Here is a 17,848-nt window from a genome sequence, read left to right on the forward strand (position 1 = left end):
GTCACAACCAAAGTAAATAAGCTATATTAAATCCACAGTTTATAGGAAAGAGGTAGCACGAACAAATTTCAGAATAGTCTAAAATTTAATTTTAATTAAAAAAACTCACAGTAAAAGATCATATTCAAAACCAGCTATAAAAGTGAATGTGGAAATGGTAAATATCAGTTGCCTAAATGTTTGTAATATATCCAGTAGCCTCTGTATTCATCCAGCCTTCTGTATTCCTCATCCCAGCCCAGCAGTATCTGCTCCTTGAGCTCGCTGCCATTACCCATGCTGGTCAGAAAGCTCCCTGCATGCAGCACAAACTGTGGGAATGCAGAACCCAATGGATACCCTGTAACACAGGAACCACAAGTGCAAGGTGGGAGGCAAGGGACAAGGACGTGTAATATAGCAGAATTTGATTTATGTAGATCTATTGAGAGCTTCCAGTGAGCCCTCCTTGTTTTCTTTCAAGGAAACATTCCAAAATGTTTTCTTGTGTTTTCTGCAGCTCATTTCTTTGCCCATTTCTGCCTTTGCATTTTTACCTCTGATCATGTGAACCAGGAATAGTTTGCTGAGATCAAGGTCTAGTACTCTACTGCTCAGCGAACTTTGTTATATTGCTCTGGGTGTAGGGAGTTTATATTTCTCATTATCTATTAATTCTTCAAATTGTCTGTGATGGAATTGCAGAGGTGCAGACATGATGTTGAGGAACACTTCCCATGAAGCTTCTCTAATATTTACTGGAGCAGCAGCAGAACTCTGTCCCCCGGCAAACACAAATTAGGAATGTGCATCATCAATCTGAGTGTAATTTTCTGTCTCACTCCTCCCTCCAAAAATGAAATAGAAATTTTTTAGAGCATTTCACCTTCCATCTCCAAGGATGACGGTCATCAGAAATCAGAGAGCTTGATTCTTTCAAACTAGTACTACAGACCTTAAAGGAAGAAAGAGAGAAGCAGGAAGATGGGATAGTGAGAGAAGAGAAGCAGGACATGCAAGGCAAAAATCCTTTACACAGGGACTGAGGAAAAGCACTATGGGAAGGTCACCTCTCAACAAAAGCAGTTCTTTTACAGTCAGTAAGTTAGATGATGTTATGTCTCACATTGGACATGCACATTACTTACAGGGAGATCACGGTACACAGCAAAATTCTACAATAATGCTGTCTAGTTCCATACTACTCCTTTTATACACCTTTTTTAGCAACTTACAAGTTTTCAGTATTATAATGAATTCAATAATGTTTTCTTCCTTTACTTTCTCACCAATACAGTATAAAACAGATAGAGAACTTTCAGAAAAGCAACCATAAGAGAAATAGCAGCACACTGTATATTGAGGAAGAGTACACAGAATAGTGGCATAACATTATGTTCCTTTAAAGCTGCATTTACTGAGCTGGTTAATCAGTTAAGAGGATTATTAATTTTGCATGTTAAAAAAAACAGGTAAAATGTTCTTACTTGAAATTGCTGAGCATTTAAATTGTGCAGACTTTCGCTCACCTGATTAATAGGTAGAAAAGGATGAAATTTATGGAGAGCAGGTATAACAGGAGAGTAAGTAGAAGCATATACAGGTTCCTATGACAAGGACAGAAGCAGAGTAAAGGAATTAGAAAAGAACTGGACTACCAGAAATGGAAATGGGAGAGAAGTAACTCCTCTTTCCCTTATTTCTTACTAAATCTTTTGATCTTCTAGAAATGTTTTCACTGTTGGAAAGCAGAGATCAAAAATGCTGTCATAATACAACAGCATGTTTACCAAAGCCATTTCATGCAGGAATTATCCAAGTTAGTAACAACATCACTACAACCCAACACAGAACAAAACAGCACAGCTGGAAGACACACTTTTTGTATGCTGATAATTTTAATATGTCTCTGTTTTCATGCACCATTAAATTGATGAACCATGTCAACCACAATGTGAATAACTGCTGCAAGTTTAATCAGACCCTGCTAAACAGCAAATCATCTATTCTCTGGATGAAAGGAAAGAATGCTTGCTGAAACTGGGAGACTCAAAAGCCATCTGGAAGGATTTGCTAAGCCCAGAGTACTCAGTGAAGGTGAGTTCACCATTCCAAACACAGCCTACAAATAAACCCTGCCCCAAAGCTGGGCTTACCCAAAGCTGATTAGACATGGCTTTATCAGCTTTAATTCTTCTCCCTTTCTGTAGGTTAAAGCAAATGGGGAGCATGGCACAGTGGATGGATAAATTCAGCTTATTAGAGTGGCTCAAAATGCAGCCTAATAATGAGTTTCAGCTTTGATGAGAATGTGATACAAGCACTTGGTGGATGACATACATGCATTGGATAAAACTCTTACCACAGCAAAAAACTAATATTTTAGTGTCTAAAAGTCACTTTTCAAGGGTTTACTCTCTCTAAGATTTTTACACACTTCATCTCTGAGTAATTTTGAAATGACTGCTCAGCCCTAGCCTTTAACACCAGTGCTGAGCTGCAATTTAAACATAATGTAAGAATTAAGGGTTTCAAATGTCAGTCACTGCTTTAATGCAACTGCAATGCAGCTGGTAATCACATTAATCAGGGACTCTGTTAAAAATGGTTCACTATAAACCAGAAATTTTTATTCCAGTAAATCTTCCTATTTTGATATTATGGAAAGATTTTGAAATTAATTAATTTTTCTACTCATGAAGAAATCCAACAAACTGCAAGTGTTCCATCCAGCCTAAGATGATGAAAATAAAGTACTAAATCCAAAATATTTTTCCTAAATAAAAGAGATTTTTTTTTCCAGTAAGACATTCATCCAGCAAGACAGTGGTTCCCCTGATGTTAGAGCTATTCTGTGAATTGTCCAAATATGTTTTACCATATATACAAATAATCTAAGAAGCCTCACAGCTTCCAAAAATTTTTCCTCCTGTGTGCAGCAATCATCAAAACAGATGCTGGACCTCCAAGTAAATCTCAGCTTCCCCCCTCATCTGTATCTGCTTGTTAATTCCTTAGTCTCTCTCTTTTTTTTTTCCTGTTTGAGGTTGCTCTGTCAGCTTTTCCATGAATTTTATGGTGTTTTTCTACAGTTTAGTCTACACACAAATGACTGTAACACATTTGGATAAATATTTCACCATGTAGACACCACGAAGAAGCATTTTGGCTAGAAGTGATCAAACAGCACTATTTAATGTAGTTATTTTGTTAAGAGTATGAATCTTTTCACTTTTGTTGTTTATATGAAATCTAAATGTACTCTATTTACTTCTAATTTCTGCAGCTCTGCTTCAATAATCAAATCTCCAGAACAATTTAGGTAACCTTTTAAAAGAGAGACACACACAGACACACCAAAAAAAAACCCCTAAAAAGGTGTCTGACTACATTAATAGGAGCACCATGCTGCAACTAAAAATATCAGGCATCGTTTTGAAGCAGCAGGGCATGACAGAAGTTTACACATCCTTGCTGTTGATGCCATGGTGTTGGTGACTGCCATGATGTTGATGACTGCCATGTGTGGAAATTATCTAACTAGCTCAAAATTCAGTAACCACTACAATTCCTGCATTTTTACTGTAATCCAGCAACAGAAAACACTTAAGATTCTCAAGTACAGCAGAGTCTCAAAGTTTTACAAACAGAATTCAATAGCACAGTGCTTCATGGTCCTCAGCCACCACACTGATTGCTTATCAAAATCAGTACTTCTAGATTTAAGGGCAGCTGACATGGTGTCTTGTAAGTAGAGTACCCTCAGTAAGAGTTGACGTATTTCTCATGTATCACATGAGAATCAGCACCCCAAACATCACTACAGTTCATGGAATTGTGGATCTTACACACCCAAGTTTTCATCCATAGGCAGACATGAAAATCCTTTGACTCAGGCTCTAAATAGCCAAGAGCTAACATGAACTATCAGAGTGGGTGACCCAGTGTCACAGAAATGTCCCCTGCTAGCACTGTCACTTCAAAGCTTGTATCCCTCCAGCACTTCATGCTCCCTTACTTGCTTTAAAAGCCTGACCGTGCTTGCTGCACATGGCAACACAGCAGGGAGGGTATGGGTGCTGAGGGGTGAGGAGAGAGAACAAAGGGTTTGTCTCTGCCTAAATCTTGGCAGCTGTTTAAAGCTTTTTCTCAACCCCACTGTCTTTAGCTAGAGTACATTTGTTATCTGATCTCAACAGTTGTCATTTTGGAGACTAGCCTGTTAAAAATGTGACCACAATTTTGCTTTCCTCCCTGGAACTATTTTTGCTTTAGGACGCCTTTCAAACTAGCAGCTGGATTTTTGAACAAGTCCACAGGGCAAAACCAAAACAAACCCCATAAACCAAACTGCAAAAATCAGCTTTATTCTTTTCTGTCCAGTTAACATGACTGATGACTCACATGTTCAGGCACAGATTTATCCTCAATAATGATAAACTGTGTCCTTACTTGTAATGCACTGATGGAGCAGGAGACTTTTTGTTACTGTTTACCTATATATTTAGTAGAAGTAAACAACTAAATAATTGGATCCAAATATTACCATCCCCACTACCAAATTTTGTAACACAAATTTATTTTCACCTGTCCTCTGTGAAGTACTCCCACAGAAATTAAAGGCTTTTGAGACAGCCTATTTCATCTGACTGAGAAGGGAAACAAATCGCCATTGGTCCTGTACTTTGAGCCAGGGTACAGTCAATTTTTAATCAATTTTGAAGCAAATCTCCCAATCACCCTCACTTTCTGCACTTTGGTTCACACTGCAGACTGCACAGACTTTTGCATGAAACCAAGCCTTGAAGTGCACTCCAAGATCCCCATCTAACACCTGTGCTGCTAAAGGCAGTCAGGTCACAGGTCCAAGCTAAATTTAGTCTGAAACAAAAATTTCACTGGACTAAAAAAAAAAAATATGGCACAGGTAGCACATCCAGCGACCATTACTGTATTGAGGTAATAATACATACATACATATATATATATATATAAAAAAGATCCAATCTCACTGGGCAACCTAATTTACTCATGTATAGACATAATCTGAGTGTGCTAACAAAGTGGATCTCCCTTTCCTCCACACCTTTCGACCCATCTCCCGCTTTATTCACTACCTGTTGTAAGACAGATAAAATCTTGGTCCTGCCACTTCTGGCTCTTCACAAACTGCAAAGATCATGCAAGATAACCAAAGCCAAATGCCTTATGAATGCTCTTGTTCCTGCATTACCTCAGTAGCTCTAGGATCCAAAATAACTGATTAAAAACCCAGTGTATGCACAGAGATAACACAGTGTTAGGAATGTGACATTTTCACAAACTCACCCATACATAAGAAAACATCAGAACTAAGTGTTAAGGCAGTTTCAATGTGGGGGCATGGAAGGGGGAGAGGGAAGAGGGGCTGGAGAAAGGGCTTAAATCATTATACCTGTACATGCTGCAGAAGCCTTACAGACCCACTTCCTAGTTCATTATCTTCTGATGTGAAGACACTGTGATTACTATTACACATCCCAGGACAGTGGAGACCTCCTCATTAAATAATCCCTCATGTTGGGAGAATTGGTTTTTAAACAAGCCTGACAACAAGAGGAGCAGCAGGAGCTAGCAGCTAATATTAGGCATGCCTGACTACTTGGATGCATCTTCAAAAAGCAAAAGCATTTCAAGCAGGATGTTTTTCCCAAATGGGGACAGAGTTACCTTCTTCAACAGCTGCTCAACTTCTTGCATCTGCGCACTGCGATCAGCGACGGCCACTTTTGCATACTCCTGCTTTTTGCTGAGCCTGCTCTTCCAATCTTCTTCACCACTCTTCTTCAGCAATGCCAACCTACAAGGAAAAGCATGCCAACAAGCAACTTTAAACACTGTCCTTCCCATTACCCTCAAAAGATAACCTTATTGTTTCAATAATGCTGCATTCAAGATAATCTGAAATTAGGTTTTCTGGCATTAACTAAGTTATTCACATTTCATACACATGTACAAAGATCAGAAACAAACACCAAGCCTTATACTGTACATGTTGAGTGACAATCATCTGTCAAAACACAGACATCCAGACCTGAGACAGACACTCTAGTTAATTTGTATCATCAGTGGAAATTGCCAATACAGTCAAGGGAGACCAAGGTACCACACAGATCCTCCTAAAGTAGGTGTATAAAAAGGTCAGATTAATAACTGCTTTTTTCCCTCCACTCTGTCACTAAGGCACAGCAAGTGAGTAGCTTGGCTATGGATACTTATCCTGTAGGTGTCCAAAGTTAAGAATATATCTTACCTTTGGTCTTCATTGCACTCATTAAAAAATACTCTTAAAATTATTTTGTTTAAGGCCCAAGAAGAAAGAGGTCTGTTCAACAGGCACACACCAATTAGACCTCATCGGGCACATCAAAGGACAACTCTGCAGTTCCTGCTTTCACTCCAACTCCAGGGGCTGAGGTTACTTATCAGACTCCCTGGGATTACTTTGTATTCCCTTGCTTAGCCCAACATTGCTGTGACACAAATCAGCAGCACCAATGCTCTAATAACCTGGTGCTGACTACCCTGCAGCTGTGAAATCTACCAGCAACATTCAACCTGTTTAAAGGAGGTCTTAAAATGTGGATTACCATTAATCTCAGTAAGTGGGATCTTTTCACAGCATTGTTTCCTAAACTTGAGCAAAATTCTGAATATAATACAAAGGGCTGACTGGCTGCAGTGGGGACAACATGTAGATTAGTTTTGCTAGAATTCTATTTGTCCCTACAAACCCTGAGGTGACTACTTTTGGGGACAGGTGAAGTCAGTCAGGAATATGAGGTCTATACAGGCATGATGATCTTCAGTTTACTTTCCTCAGAAATTGACATTTATGAGTTTTCTGCCCTTCAGAAATCATTCTTAGTAATCCATAAAATGTGTATCTGCAGCACTTTTGCAAACAGTTGCATTGATCTACTAAATAATTTTTAGTTTAATTAAGTCTTATGACATACCTTTCTCAAATCTACAGCATTTCAGTAAGAATTATACAAAACCCTAAACCCTATCAATGTTTGAACAGGTTGAGTAGTTAAACCTATTCTGACCACAAGATATGGAAATTCTTTTTCAGAGATGTGATTAGTGTTATCCTCACAGCAAGTCTTGTCTGGAAACTCTGAGGAGAAGGAAAGGGTAGAACCAAGGAGGTCTAGAAGCCAGAGGCCAAGTTTCAGGCAGCTGCCTCCTGCAAAAATCCAGGGGGTGCAGCCATGCTACTGACCTATTTGGGGATGATCAATTGGGCCTAAGGCAGTCACTTGAGAAAAACTAAGAATGCAGAAAACAGTAAATCTAACAGAATACAATGGCAGTAAGAATGTTAGTATTCAAGAAAGCAGTTATTTCCTCTCTTCTTGCCCAGGCAGGCAGTGCTGGCAGGCTTCACAGTGCCTGGTTGCTTCATACCTCACAGCACAGGATGAGTAGGGGTGAGAAGGACTCACAATAAGGAGCTGAGGTCATGGTCATTGTTTGCAGAAAGGACACAAGATTTCACTGCCCAGAACTAATCTTCTGGAGTGCATCCATGCATGTGTAAAACTGTGGAGGAGACCAAGACGGGACTGAATTGCCACCATGCAATGAGTTATCTTCAGTAGCTATGTTCTCTCAAGTCAGTTTTGCTTAGAAACGATCTGTGATAACTGAAACTAGAAGGCATATTGGTCAGCTTTGGTCTAAGCTGGGTTTGTTTCTAAAAATGTTTACAGCTACTCAGCATAGCAGGCAGGGGAAAAAAAGTGGTTTTTTTATTTCTTGGGTTATGGGTTTTTTTAAGCTAACATTACTGCAGGGTATTTGCTCTAGACCTTTGACCCAAGCAGCCTGCTTGATCAGGGGGAGAAAAATCTGTAATTCTAAGAATACTTCTGTGTCTTTGGAGATTTTGTTTTCTTCTCTGCCATAAGGATGGTTTCATAGCAGCCCTCCATGCTTCACTGGTATATGTAATGAAACAACTGACTCCTGCAAGTGAGAACACACATTTGCCTGTTTTGAGCAATGAAATCACCACTTAAAAGAAACATGTATGCTCTGTATGCCAATAAAAACTTCACTGCTGTGTCAAACCTAAAGCCATGCATTTCTTTCGAACAATGGAAGTGGCAGTAAAGTCAGAGTGCCCTGACTCAGCAACAGCTGAATGGAGGACACCCTTTTGGATGAATAAAGATGCAAGAACTACTGAATTGGTTCCTAAAAGTAAGCTCACAAGCTCAGCAGGACAGAGCAGCAGATTCTTTGGAAAGTCTTAGAAAATAAGGCAAATATTAGGTCTAACCCTTAGATTTGTTTAAGGCCTGCTGCTTACTAGTTTCATTGAATAGCTCTAGTTGTCCACTTTTTATAAATAATGAATAAACCTTCATTAGTCACTACTTTTGCCTCCAAAGGTTCCTTTTCCAATATGAAGAAAGTAAGTTCTACTCTTTTCTTGAAAGTAAAAGCTTTTAGTGTGTCTGCCCATCTTTGACAGCTTGCTCTGCATCCTTCTTTCACCTGGTACTGAGATAGACTATGTGACATCAAGACAGAATGATCCTCATCCCAGAGGTGTCAGGGTGGCCTCAAAGCAAAAGCTTTCAGAGCTGAAGGCAGAATGCTGGATAGTGAATACTGAAGGAAAACAGAAATGAGATCTGAACAATGGTTTTGCCTAAACAAAGAGAGTGGCATGAAAGGCCTTGGCAAAAATCCTGGCAAAAAAATGTCCAAAATGACACATCTTTCTTCTGTGGCAATATTTTAGTATCTTAGTTGCTAGTTGTCTCCTTGAGCTAGAATAAACTGGACATAGGCTTGGTTTTTACCTGTTCTCCCTTGGCTGCACTTGACCAGTTCCTTTTGGATAAATCATAAATCCTGGAGAGCAATATGAGATATATAACTACAGAAAGGAAGTTGACTGTAAAAAGAGTGCATAAATTCAGTATAGTGGGAACCAGACTATGTAAGAAAGTATTGCTGAGGAACCCATACATCAAAAAAGATTGAAAACTAAGTTTAGGCTAGATTTTTCCTGAGAAAGTGAGAATGATGGTAAAAGGTTCACCAGAAATGAATCAGATGTAGCTTTTTAAAATAGTGATCATGGCATGCAGCTGACTTCTACAGTGGAGCTGACAGGATGGCCTTTGGTCTAAATAAATGCACAGAGACAGGAGAAGAGAGTATAGGTGTCTTTCCTCCTTAAAAAGTAATGATTTTCATTCTTCTATATAATATAGGCAATTCTAAAAATGCCAGCCATACATTCACTCTACGAGGATAGTATTAGTTCAGTGAAGCAAGCCTTTGTGGAAAATCACTTTTATCCAGACCAGCATTCATGCATCCTGCCCAAATACTATTTCATGTGTGGAAAAGTTGTTCTTCCATAAGGTGAAAGAATGTCTGACACAGCCAGAAAAATCCACTGGATGGGAAGATGAAGTTAGTGAATGTAAAAGGAAAAAGAAATCCAAGTGTAATAGTCAATCTTTAGCAGAAATGTTCTTTGATGTTTATGAATACTTGGCATGAACTGCAGCCAGGCAAAAGAAACTTAGTGGTTGTAGTCTTTTAATTCTGGGACAAGATGTAGACTACTGTGGTATTTTGGAAGGCTGAAACATTTTGATAGGAGCTCAGTCATTTACAGATATTTGTGGAATCAGAGTATACAAACTCCTGACATGACAGCAGGTATTTCCTTTTGCCAGCTCTGGGACTGAGTACCCAGTCTTGGAGTCCTAACAAAAGTGGTTCCTGATTGTGTGACTGACAGGCTTCAGTTACTCAAGAGATCAACTCAGCTGAGGCATTGAAGTTAGGACTGAAACAGCCACTAAAACTTGGATCTTCCCTCCAACCTCCTTCTCTCCACAAGGATCAGGGATGGTAGATCATTTACCACCTATAAACCAGAAGTTACTGGTCTTAAACCTCATCTGCCAAGACAATTGACATATTTACAGGAGGGGATGGGGAAGGGGGATGAAAATTGCTTTAAACAAAACAAGAATAAACTGAAAAAGGTAAGTACAGCCTTCAGAAAGGGCACGAAGAGTGCCCAGCTGCTGTAGCTGCCCCTGCATCCCCTTGTGTAAAGGAGTTGAAAGGGGGTGGGGATGCTTGTAAATGAGAATGACTCATACCTCCTAGAAACACATGAATTTTAGAAGCTAACTTTGGAATTATGTTTAAAAGAAAAAAAAAAGTTCAGAATGCCTAATATCACACTCCCCTCATTGAGTGAGGAAATACATTTACACAGTGAAAGTTTAATCAGGCAGTTATTTTCACTTATTGGTTCTGCTTTCATGCAGAAAAACTGAAGCAAAGATAGGCCAAATAATCATAATCATAATTCACTCACTGGACTGCTACCAGTTTGGGACTGAGTTTATACTCTCAAAGTTTTAACTAAGTTAGGAAAACTTTTACAAGTACTACAGCAGCTATTGGCACTTCAATCCTGGACTCCCACTCTCTGCACACGTGCAGGACTTAAAATTTTGCTTCAGATCAGAATGATCTTGGGTTGGAAAAAGTATTTCTAGTACTCCTATAAACCTGTCTAACTTACTATCCTTTTAAACTCCCTACAGTAAGTACAAAGAAGTCAAAATGGCAACCAGGTACTTCTGAAGTAGTGGGGCAATATCAGAGTCTATCTGTGACTCCCTCTAGTCAGCTTATCCTGTAGGCCAAGAAGAAATGGTTATTAAAATAAACCAGAATCACATTATACCTATTGTATAACTGAAAGCAGAACCTGGAGAAGTATATTGAGTATATAAGTGTAATTAGAACGTATATTTTACGACTTTAATTTTCTGAAATATTCATTGATTATTCAGGTAGCTCTTTCAGTTTATTATGTTCTCTTAAATGGTAATTCTCATTCACCATCATCTGCTTTATAAGCATGTCAGGCAGATTAGTTGCATGTTTCTGCTGTTAGTAATAATAAAGCCTAGTAATCACTACTTAGCTTTTTTAGAAACAGTTTTAAAGCTTTTTATACCATCATCAGTATAATAACTGTATTTATAGGGATCATTAAAAAAAGATAGAGAAATTTAAGTACCTTTCCTTAATTGACATAGTTTTGCTGGCACTATCGAGGACATCCTCAGCTGTTTGTGCTTTGCTCTCTCCCATGGAAAACATCTCACAGGAATTCTTATAAAATTTGCCTTCCAATTGTTCAGAGAGCTCCTGCAGTCTACAGGATGCTGCAGCTGCTGTTTGTGAAACTGTCCTCATGGCTGATGTGCTGGTGAGTTCAGAAGAAGGCTCAGCGTGGTCTGCCCATTCAAAAGAGAAGAGCTGAATTAGTTCTGTTCTCAAAGACACTTTACATTGCTAACACTGCAGAAGCAAATCTGTATTTTAAACATTCACATCACATACTATTCTAACAGGGAGAAACTTCTGGCTGAGCTAGAGCACAGAGATTAACAGTGCAGCATTACTTGCTGCCATTTGTGACTGATGCTCACAAGAAGGCACAGAACATCATGTTCAATACACAATTCTGAACTTCACATGGGCGAGGCACAAACTGCTGCTCCCCTCATCACACCAACAGGAAAAGGAACAGATGAAAGTGACAGGGAACAAAGAGCAGGGGAAGAGAAGCAGGCAAAATTGAAACAAGAAAATTAACTATTTGGTAAAGCAGTTTAATGCTTGAGTAGCATACTAGGACATTTAATAGCTTAATAGAGGTATTATTTTCTTGAAGGGTGTGGGGGGCTCTTTTGGCTTTGTTTTTTCAAGGAGCAATTAAACCACAGGAAAAAACTGCCTTAAAAAAAGATAAATGCACTATTACAGTTATCCTTAAAGAAATATAAGCGATCTTCATTTTTCTTTTTGAAATGTTATAAGCACAACACCCCTCTGATATATGGCTGCTCCTATTATATCCCAGTCTCCATCTCCCCTGCAGTCACCAAAGGCTAATTGGACAGAGTGGACACTGCTTTAGAGGAATACAGGCAGAACTGTACCTTCCTCTCTATGCCTGTGTGAAGACCATTAAATTCAAAATATATTAACTTCACAGGATGAGCACAAAAATGCTTTTAGTGCTACAGGGTAGTGTGATGCTGTCACCCATCAAAATAAAACAGAAATGGAACAGAACATCCTTCTAAATTCAGCAGAATAGAAGGACTTATGAAATGACCAAATCCACAGTTTATTTCCTAAGTACTTTATTTAAAGATAGGCAAGTTTAATTTTTAAGTTTAAATTATGCTGTGCATATAAAAATGTAATTGCTCTGAGAATTTCCTGGTTTGTATTTCATCACCACATCAAAGAGAAAATAATACTAGTTTTGCAAAATTAATTATCTGAAAATTATCCACAGGTATGTATGCACTTATGTAGGTAATTCATAACTCTATATGCACAATGAGGCAAAAATTAAAGTCAGATAATTGACTCAAAGCAGCAAGTTTAGTTTGTTCTGAATTTTGGAGGGCAGGAGAAAGGGCAAAACCAGGAAGAATAAATCTTAGCTTCAGCATATAATACCACTTCTTTCAAAGTAAATAAACCTGAATAAAACTGAGCGATCTTTTAAGACTGGAAAATAGAAAGAATAAAAAAAAAAAGCCCTCTATTTATAAAACTTAACACCTCACAGATACTTCTGTAGTTCTAAGCAGTGTTAGAAAAAGGAAACATAACCAGCCTTGATAAAGCTTGAAACACCATTTGCTGAATGAGACCACACCAACAGCAAGCAATTACCACACCTCCTTGCCAAGTCTTGCTTTTCAGAACACTTTCCAAATCCACCTTTTCTTCAAAGGACTGGCCTTTTTTGTCTTCCCATTTACCTTGAATGCCAGTATTGATTTCCTTCTGTTCCAGAGGCTGAAAAAGTGCTTGTGAACCAAACAGTTCCAAGCTGCCCTTCCTCAGGAAGCTGTATGTTGTGTCTTTATGGTGGTCTCCTGTTTTTTCAGAAACAGGATGTGTGGTTTCATCCTCAAAGGAGCTGTACTTTTTAATTTCATTAGCTTCATGGGCTAGAAACCTCTTTCTTTCTTCTTCATGTTTCTTTGATGCTTTTCTGCTTTCTAGTGCTTCCACAGAGGGCTGCCACTGCTCTGACTTGTGCGTGTGTTTTCCTGAAGAGTCCAAGTTTTCTGCTGCAGGGTGGAACCTGGTGCCAGCGCCCCCTCTGCCATCAGGGCTCAGCTTCCCGTGCAGGTCCCCAAGCAAGGGAGCCAGGGCAGAGGCCATGGCTGAAATCGATGTTGCAACCGCAGGTGACAGGGGAGCGAGCTTTCCACTTTCACTCTGGACCTATGAAGGGAAAAAAAAACAAAAAGAAAAATCCAAAAAAGCCAAATAGAACTTACAAGCTCTGAAATTATCAATTCCAAAAAGCAGCTTTATCCCATCAATTCATCCAAGGTATGTTTTCATGTAAATATTGTACTCTATCAGTACAGACTAGAACAGGTAAGGAAAGCAACAATGCCCCTGTAATTTGTCTGCACATGGGTTATTCCACTCAAGGCAAAAACAACTGCATGTGAGCAGCAACATCTTTAGCAACAAGGGGTGTGTGTGGAACATGCAACCTGACATTGTGTCGGGGCTCGGGACCTGCAGCAGTGCAGGAAGGAATTAGCTCAGGCTCCAGATGCCAGCTGACATGCCATGTGCCCAGGCTAATCACCTCTGCATCTCAGCAGGACTCATTAGCTTTGGCAAAGCCCTGCAGCTCCCAGCTCTGGTGAGCACTGAGTGCCAGGGAGAGACTGTTCCGTGCTGTCCTAACCCAGGGCCGACATTCCTGATGCTCCCTCCACATAAATCACCTTCATGCAGGACTTTTGCAAATGCAAACATTGGCTGTTATGAGCAAAGTATTTGAGCCTAAGAAGCACATTAAAAACACTTCCAAACTTATTCTGCCAGCCCCCACAGTGGAACAACTATCTTTTCTACTCTTCTAACATAATAATTTCATAAAATTTTCCTAGATGCAGTTAAGATGCCTTTTTTTTCTGACATGCAGAGCTTTATCTTCTCCAAAGGAGAAGCTATGAAAGCTATGAAAGATAGTGACAAACATGCCTCATACACATCTGGAGAGGGTTTTTTTTTGTTGTTTTCTTAAACTGCAGAGTTAGTGAACAGTGTGCAAAAAGACAGACAAGATCACACCAGTAGGAAGAAATCAGCTCAGAACCTAAAAAGGGCATGCAGATTCCATAAACACAGACAACAGTCATTCACTAAGAAAACTGGGAAGCAGAGCAAAGACTATGTTAGCTCAAAGATTTCAAACAAGATTAAGAAAATAGTTACCAGTTTATTTTTTTTCCATTGCATCTATCAGAATTAGAAATTTAGAGGAGGTCAGAAAAGTGAATTCAGTTTTAATTACAAGATATTTTAATTTTCAAATATGCATTTTGGGAATACAACCTCTAGTTATCTATTTTGAGAGCTCTCTTTTGCTTCTTCCTAGAAAAACCATACCTGCATCTCCAAACCCCCCAACACTCCAATGAACAGTTCACTGTAGAAAGTGTTTTTGTAAATAAACTCCCACTGAGCTTGCTTCAGAGTCAACTCTGATTTCATTTGCTAGGTTCAGAAAGATGACACAACATGCTTCCTCTGATTTTCCTTGCTTGAAAAGCATGTTTGCTCTGTAAGGCTGACAAAGTGATGTGGCTGTCACTTCTTGCCCATCTGCTTCAGCCCTGCTCCATTCACCACCATGCTGCCCCAAACAAGTTGGTGACACAACCATAAAAGGGGCCTTGCTGTGACAGTGATTGGCACGTGGAGAGTGAATGGAAAAAGGACTATGTAAGGTCTGGAAACCTTACTTAAATAAATCTGTCAAGCATTTATTACTACGTCATGTGTAAGCAAAGAAGGCATAAAGTACAATTATAATCTGTAAAGCCTTGCACCAATATGTTTAGAGAAATCCTGCTTTCTCACTATCCTGTTATTATGAAATATGGAAAATGTATAATCATGAATGAAGCATATAGAAAGAAAAGGGCAGGAATTTTCTAACACTCAGATTTATCCAAATACATAGAAATATGACATGCACAGGACTTGTGCTTGACTGTTAAAGTGATTTCTTTCAAAGCTGTAGTGCAAAGGGACTGCTGTTTCTGCTATTGTGAAGAGATCTAAAAGACCACTTCTGGGCCACCTTATGCTGAGGCTTTACTAAAAAGGCATTCCTTTGCAGTTCCAATTAGATGAAGTATTCCAGAACAGGAAGCCAAATTTCACTGCACATTAAATAATTTCTCTTTGACTTCCTGAATTTCAAAAGTATTCTGCTTTTAGAGAAAAAAATACAGATGAAAATCAATGCCTCCTCCCAGAGGAAAATGACAGACTATATCCTTACTAATAACAGAAATATATTGTGCTTTCAGGAAAGAGCCTGCAAACTGCATATGACAAAGCTCCAAAATGCCCTGAAAATACACCTAAAGCAAAATGATGTGTGTCTCAGTTTTTTACACCTTTGATCAAGAATTTACTTTTAGACAACATGTGGAAGTGACACACACTGTGAAAGGTACAATTTGCACTAGACAGGAAGTCAATATACTCTCTCAAATTACTTTAAAAGAGAAGAAAACCATACCAAAAAATTTGAACACTTCAGGGAATGTTCAGTGTCCGAAGGCAGCTCCCTGACAAACTTTTTCCTCTGTGTGTAGTTCAGAGCAAATGAAAGGCCAGCCTTTATGGGATCTTACACTGAAGCTGTTTTCTCCAATAAAAAGAAATGCAAAGGAGCTGTGATGGCACTTACCTGCTCAACCTCTCCAAGGGTGACTGGCTGAGTCTGGTAACGAGCATTCATCCTCCTGTGCCTCAGATCTCCGCGATTCCTCGTGGAGATGGCCCTGGACACTGGCTGAGACAGTTTGTTAAACAAAGCCATCTTTTCTGCCAAGCTTAAGGTGGAAGAATCTGGTTCCTCAGACTGATCTTGCCCCATCGCCTCTTTGGCTGCTCTTATCTCCTCTTTAGCTAAAATTTTTTGGTGTGCTGATGCCTGCAAGCTGAAGAAGCAGAACTGGAAATTAGTTTTGAAGAAGCCATTGTGCAGTTTTAAAATCTCAACCTGATAGAAGCAGAAGATCTGCACGTGAAGCACAATAGCCAATGTAATGTAGCAGCCTAAGTGGGTATGCAGTGGTTCAACATTGGCATGATGAATTCTAATTCAAAAGCTGAAGATTTAAAAAAAAGTTACATTTTCATTCATGAATTTATTTGATTAGGACACAACATTTTTTACAAGGGAACTCAAGATCGAAGAGAGATTTTCCAGACAATCTCTTTAAACAGAGCTCAGAGCTATGGAGAGACATTTAAGATGCCTTTAAGGTCCTACAGTGCAATTTATATAAAGTTCAATTTTATTGAAAGCAATTTGTGGACTATATATGATAAAAACATTTAAAAGACAGACTTAAACTCCAAGTTTGTACTGCTTTTAAGTTAGAAAAAATTGCAATGACTCTTCTAATCTGAAGTGCAACAGATTTCAGACTGTCTTTTGTTTTGAATTATCTGGGATAAATCAACAAGAAAAATTGGTTTTGAAACACAGTCCATTGATTTTGAAAATTGACCAATGCTGAAGGCAGACATATTGATTCATAAAAGCTGTAACTGCATTTGTCTCTACAATAATGTATTTTATTCTCCTTTACTATAAAAGATTTTATTGTTCAACTTCTTTCACATTTATGGAATTAGTAGTATTCTCTAATTATTTTTTTCCGTCATGGTCTCTGCTAAAATTCTCTCATTCAGAACAGTATTCTGCAACTTTACCTATAGGTGGTGCAATTTCTTATATTTCCTTTAATTTTGCAAGCTAAAAAAATACATGTAGAGACAGACAAAGGACATGTACTGCTTGTGAAATCAAGCACTCAGCTGTGCTATTTTCATCTTAGGATGATATTACCATACAAAAAATTACAAGAGCAAAGAGGGCTCTGCTATGTTTGCTCACATGCAAATTAATTTCTTTCTTTCAGAAGAATAAGCTTCTACAATGGGTTAAGCGTGGTTAGAAGGGTCCTGAAAACAGGCGCTTGACAAAAAAAAGCTGCATTGCTTTATCATGCAAACATAAATGAGGTTGACGAATGTTTTAAATATTCTTGAAACAAGTATTCACTTGACACATTGAAAAGGCATTCAAGACTTTAAAGATGCATCTGCTATTGAGGAATCTTGTGCTCCATGTAACATGCATGTTTACCCCCCCAGTACCTGGTAGGTTGTACAGTGCTCTTAACTACAGTGGGACTAGGTACTCTTGTCACTACTGTGTGGGTATTCACAGAACGTGAAGCAGGGCTAGTTTCACTTTAAAGAATTGCCAAGGAGGGAAAATTCACAGGGAGAGAGAAGAAAAAAGCATTAAGAAAAGCAATACATTAAGTGTTAACTACAGAAAAGACCAAACCAAAACAAAACAGAAAAAAACCAAACAGCAATCATTTTTAATTAACTGAGTTATCTGCTGTGACATTTGCAAAGTAATTCCAAGTATCTTGAAAGAACTAAAGACCTAGAGGAGCAAACAAGCTGACTCTTGAAGTTATTCTTAGCCCATAAAGTTAACAGCTGACCATTAGATGAACATCCATTCAATTCACCATTGTTTAATTTCCCCCCCCCCAAAAGATTTTCCCTTTTCAGGAAAATGTCATGATATATGAGTACAGTGCAAGAAAAGCATTTCCAAAAAGTACCTTTGAGATTTCAGGGTGTAAAAAGTTTTCCCCAATACATA

At 38.7% G+C, this 17,848-nt stretch overlaps 1 protein-coding gene across 4 annotated transcripts in view; it reads right to left on the bottom strand.

Annotated features, from left to right (window-relative positions):
- SVIL (supervillin) overlaps window positions 1-17,848 on the bottom strand; it is a 135,321-nt gene that overhangs the window by 25,401 nt on the left and 92,072 nt on the right. For 2 of the 4 annotated variants that reach the window (XM_064704025.1, XM_064704024.1), the window contains 7 exons: window positions 17,323-17,418; window positions 15,842-16,094; window positions 12,783-13,338; window positions 11,099-11,318; window positions 5,689-5,818; window positions 1,509-1,586; window positions 866-934 (listed from right to left, as the gene is read on the bottom strand). In XM_064704025.1, coding sequence (XP_064560095.1) covers window positions 866-934; window positions 1,509-1,586; window positions 5,689-5,818; window positions 11,099-11,318; window positions 12,783-13,338; window positions 15,842-16,094; window positions 17,323-17,418 — 1,402 coding nt within the window. The remainder of the gene's footprint in view (window positions 1-865; window positions 935-1,508; window positions 1,587-5,688; window positions 5,819-11,098; window positions 11,319-12,782; window positions 13,339-15,841; window positions 16,095-17,322; window positions 17,419-17,848) is intronic. The other 2 variants (XM_064704023.1, XM_064704026.1) reach the window with 2 other exon arrangements.

This window comes from Zonotrichia leucophrys, chromosome 2 (assembly GCF_028769735.1).
Source record: "Zonotrichia leucophrys gambelii isolate GWCS_2022_RI chromosome 2, RI_Zleu_2.0, whole genome shotgun sequence".
Taxonomy (NCBI): domain Eukaryota; kingdom Metazoa; phylum Chordata; class Aves; order Passeriformes; family Passerellidae; genus Zonotrichia; species Zonotrichia leucophrys.